The 4,285-nt window shown below is 42.9% G+C and overlaps 1 protein-coding gene across 1 annotated transcript; it reads left to right on the top strand.

Annotated features, from left to right (window-relative positions):
* Positions 1 to 531: 531 nt before the first annotated feature.
* Positions 532 to 2,973, top strand: pde6hb (phosphodiesterase 6H, cGMP-specific, cone, gamma, paralog b). Its single transcript, XM_072368789.1, has 3 exons — positions 532 to 622; positions 1,837 to 1,991; positions 2,088 to 2,973. The coding sequence occupies exons 2-3, from the start codon at positions 1,849 to 1,851 to the stop codon at positions 2,203 to 2,205; spliced, it is 261 nt and encodes an 86-aa protein (XP_072224890.1). The 5' UTR covers positions 532 to 622; positions 1,837 to 1,848; the 3' UTR covers positions 2,206 to 2,973.
* Positions 2,974 to 4,285: the final 1,312 nt, after the last annotated feature.

The following is a 4,285-nucleotide window of genomic DNA, read 5'->3' as shown; positions in this document are numbered from 1 at the left end:
TTTGTCTCATGTGGCGTAACCTGATTATCAAACCAGTGTCCAAAGGTTTAAGCTTGAAAATGAAGACATGTAACCGTTTAGTTAGTGAAGACGCCACTTACATAGGAGTAACTAGTCTGTTTATCCAATTTATCATCATAAGGAACTCCTGTTTTCGTCATTTCTGATTAAATGTTATTGAGATAATCTAATTTCTACAAGGTGAGTGTGACTTTTGTTTGCTGGTGGCGATACTGAAAAAACAAGACATCTCACACGTGAAAAACAGCATCTCACATGGACCTGAGACGCGACCTATACATTGTCTGCTCGAAGCACAGCTAAATGCAGGCGTGCTGAGGTTTAGCGGGATAAGCCGGTTAAAATCTTTCCAGACTGATCTCTGACATTGTCTGCTTAGGCCGCGCCTCATCCGAGCCCTGGCAGGGCGGGAGGGAGACGATGCTGGTTTGGTGGAGAAGTTTGGCTGACCTTTACCAGTGACCATGTGACTGGAAAGAAGAGGATGTGGGGATTAGAAGCGGGGATATAAAAGCAGGACACTGACAACCAGCTTCACAACTTCAAGGAGAAGCCTGAAGCAGCTCTAAGGAGAAGACTTGTGGAGAATCACTGACAACAGGTAGGAACAAACTTCTTTTGCAGCTTGAATGCCTCAACTTTTTGACGAGCAAATTAGACCTTCTACTTATTTAAACTGTACCAGCCGCTGCTTGTAAAGCTATACTTTACAATGACAGCAATACTTTCTGTGGAATAGGTGCAGGATGAGGCCAGAATTTAGATGAGGGAGGCTTTACAAGAGCAATTGTGGTTCACTGTGCTTACTGTTGTATCCAAAACTGTAAACCAATGCAAGGGAGAGCTCGAATGAATGACTGAAGGAGAGAGAAGTCAGTTCACAACATGGACGTAAAAAAAACGGAACATCTTGTTGAAGAAGAGAAAAGGAGCAACTGAAAACAATGGCATTTTAGTTTAATCTATACCGACTCGTTGGTGATGTTTTGGAATCAAGTATTTCATCTTAGCTGCTGAAGAAGTGCAAATGTTTTAAAAGACATGAGTAAAAGGCTGAGGAGGGCGATGTGTGAGCGGAATTTCTAGTGCTCGGAGTAAAGCCGATTGACTTTAGGAGCAACAGCCACAGCAGACAGATGGCTAATAATCTGTCGGGTGGCATCCCTACAGCGCAGCCTGCTAAAGGGCTTGTGTGCTCAGGAGAGACTCTGACACTCTCAGATCTGCTGGTGCTGATGCAGGAAAGAGCATATGGTTGAGCTGCATAATGGGCCGAACAAGAGTGTTTTTCACCTCTGTCAAAGTGGCCTAACAGGATTATCAGTGTCAGCAGTAAAAGTCAGGGGGGGGTGAGATGGAGAGTTTAGTCAGGATACTGCTTAAGATTTAGTTTTAGATGATAACAAGTGGAACAGGGTTTTTTGTTTTTTTTTACAAAAACACAGTAAAAAAAAATCAAAGGCATTTCAATGATGAACTGACCTCAGTCGTGAATGAACAAACAATTTTAAAGTTAGACATTTAAGGGGCCAAAAATCTGCTGCCAGTTTCAGGTCCGACTTAAAGAGCTAATGGAAAAGTTTGAGGTCAAGAATGAAGGTTGTTTTCTTGTTGCACACGACAAGGGGCAATTGGTCGGTTGAGGATCATAGTGGAATTAAAGCTTATCTGGCTGTTTAGCTTAATCTGCGTAATCTCCACTGATTGGCATTAAGAGCTTGGAAGCAAACAGGATTAACGGAGGGCAGCAGGAGGTAGAGGAAGCCACGGGAGTAAAGGAGATTTTAAAAGGAAAAAACTGCTTCTGTTTTTCAGACACTCAGCATAATGAACTCCAGCCCACCTGCAGGAAGCGCCCTGGCCCCTGGTGGCGCCACCGGCCCCACAACACCCAAGAAAGGACCACCCAAGTTCAAGCAGAGGCAGACTCGCACATTCAAGAGCAAGGCCCCCAAGCCAGGCCAGAAGGGGTACGATCCTTTTTATATTTCATTTCTATTTGCCTACTTATGCACGCAATCAGTTTAGGATTTGCCCACTTATGTCTTTGTTTCTTCTTTCTCCAGCTTTGGTGACGATATCCCAGGCATGGAGGGTCTTGGCACAGACATCACAGTGGTGTGCCCATGGGAAGCCTTCGGTGACATGGAGCTCAGCGACTTGGCCAAATACGGCATCATTTAAACCTCCTGCCTTCCTGCACCTTTCCTTTGATCCTCTCCTCCCTGCCTTCTGTCCATCTCAGCTCGGCACGCCAGGATAAGGCTGCCGGCTAGTCCCCTAATGCCCTCTCGTCTATCTACCTCATGCTTTACTCCACTGAGTGGATGATGTTATCATTTTCATATTATTATTATGATGACGATATGATACTGTTTACAGTATATATACTTGAATTGAGAAGACGGGACAAAACCCCCTCCACATACCTTGTTCCCTTCCCCATCCATCTAAAGCAGTACTCTTCACCTCCCCTCTCCACCTTTGAACCTCCCCTTCTTCATCACTGCCCCTCCTGACTCGAGGCAATGAATGCAAGCCAAACGCTAGCTGAACACTAGCTTGCTTCTAGCTGTCTGTTGAAATGTAAATAATGCGATCTCAGAGTTGTGTACCTTTTTACCTTGTCTTCCATCTTACCTTTTGTACTTCCCTCCTCTTTTATTTTGCATTGTATTTTCTACGCCTTGTGACTGACGCCATTGTAAACACCAAGGGATGCCAGGAGAGTGTGTAACATGCAGTAAAGGTGAAAACTACAATGCACCTTCACATGATCACGGAGGAGGAATTCCCTCTTATCTCAAACTCCATCTCCCTCTCTGCCCGCTGATCCCAGCTCCCTCCTTTGAGAAAATTACGAGTTTTGTGTTTGTAAGCACAATACTACAGACAATGTACTGTGAACTGGTATGTACCGATAGCTGCAGTAAAATGTGTCTATTTTCAGTACTTGTGTTGTCTCGCTCTCATTTCTTCTTTGTCTGATACACAAAGTACAAACGTAACGCAACAAAAAACAAACAAACATTGTCGGTGGTCAGTCCATTATTGATCGGTTTGTTTTAATTCCCATTCATGTCAAAGCAAGGAAAGGTTAGAAAAATGGAAAATTCAAATATCAGGAGCAATTTTTCTCCCATTCATGTCTCTCAGGCCAGCATACAGCCTGTCTATGGAGGTGTGTCATTCAAATTGAATTACACAGCCATATAACAAAGCATGGAACATGGTTCCAAAACAATTTGGGACAAGGTTTAAAATCTAAAGAAAAATGTGATATAATGGGAAGCAAATCACATCTCCCTATTTTTAACTGAAAATCCAAAGACGAGATACCAAGTATCGAAACAGAGAAATGTCAAATGTTTTCTCAGAACGGTATGCTCATTTTGAATTTAAAGCCAAAGGATCTTTCAATTTTCTGAGATGAGAGGGAACAACAAATTGATAAAGTCAGAAAAACACCTGCTGGAAACTCACAGCTAAGCGGGTAAAAAAAGAGCATCTCTGAGTCCCTTCTCTGAAAGACTGTGTGGGCCAGTGTTTCAGAAAGACAAAGCAAGCAACAGTAGGCTTTATGAAACTTGCAACGGTCTTTGGTATTTGATCATCAACAGCATATAATAACATCAAAGAAATATTTAAGCATTTATAAACGGTCAGTCTTCCCTGCTGCTAACAGATCAGAATGCTCTCAGTTTGGAAAAAAACTGAGAGCGGGGAGGAAATCGGACAGGGGCGTTAAGCTAACAACGTCTCACAAGGAAGCCACGGAAAAGCAAATTTTCACAATCTGGAAAGCGTGTCAAACCTCAGCTCGGAGCTTGTAGGGAGTCGTGTTGGACTTTTGGATAACTTACTGCTGAGCATTACTTGCGCAAAGATTTACAAGATGCTAACTGTTGGGACTTTTCACTCTTTTTTTACTCTGTCAGAGTTGGTATTTTTGGACAACACCGGTGGAATCTGGAGTCAGAGCACCATGCGTGTGGCGGTGCAGAGCAACAAGGACATTCTGTTGTTGCCTCAAACACATTAACAAATCAAAGTTTTTTCAAATTATCCAACTTTTCTGAACATTAGGTTGGCCAGAGTGAGCATGGAAGAAGCTGTGCTCTAATCTAAACTGATCATGTGAATGTCCAATTCCACAATCAATTTCTTAATTATTGGGTATTTGGTTGAATGGGCAGTTGAATCGGGGCTAATGGCCTAATAAAATGTACAGAAAAGGTATTTTAGCTGAGACTTAACACAGCCA

Source organism: Leuresthes tenuis, unplaced genomic scaffold (assembly GCF_036924035.1).
Source record: "Leuresthes tenuis unplaced genomic scaffold, fLeuTen1.0.hap1 SCAF_17, whole genome shotgun sequence".
Lineage (NCBI taxonomy): Eukaryota > Metazoa > Chordata > Actinopteri > Atheriniformes > Atherinopsidae > Leuresthes > Leuresthes tenuis.
The sequence above is the reverse complement of the archived record's forward strand: the minus strand, read 5'-3'. Positions and strand labels throughout refer to the sequence as shown.

Bases quoted from the DNA above. Each gene is read 5' to 3' on its own strand.
- pde6hb (XM_072368789.1), top strand. From the start codon at position 1,849: ATGAACTCCAGCCCACCTGCAGGAAGCGCCCTGGCCCCTGGTGGCGCC. The intron at 1,992-2,087 runs GTACGATCCTTT...TTCTTTCTCCAG, and splicing joins CCCAAGCCAGGCCAGAAGGG to CTTTGGTGACGATATCCCAG.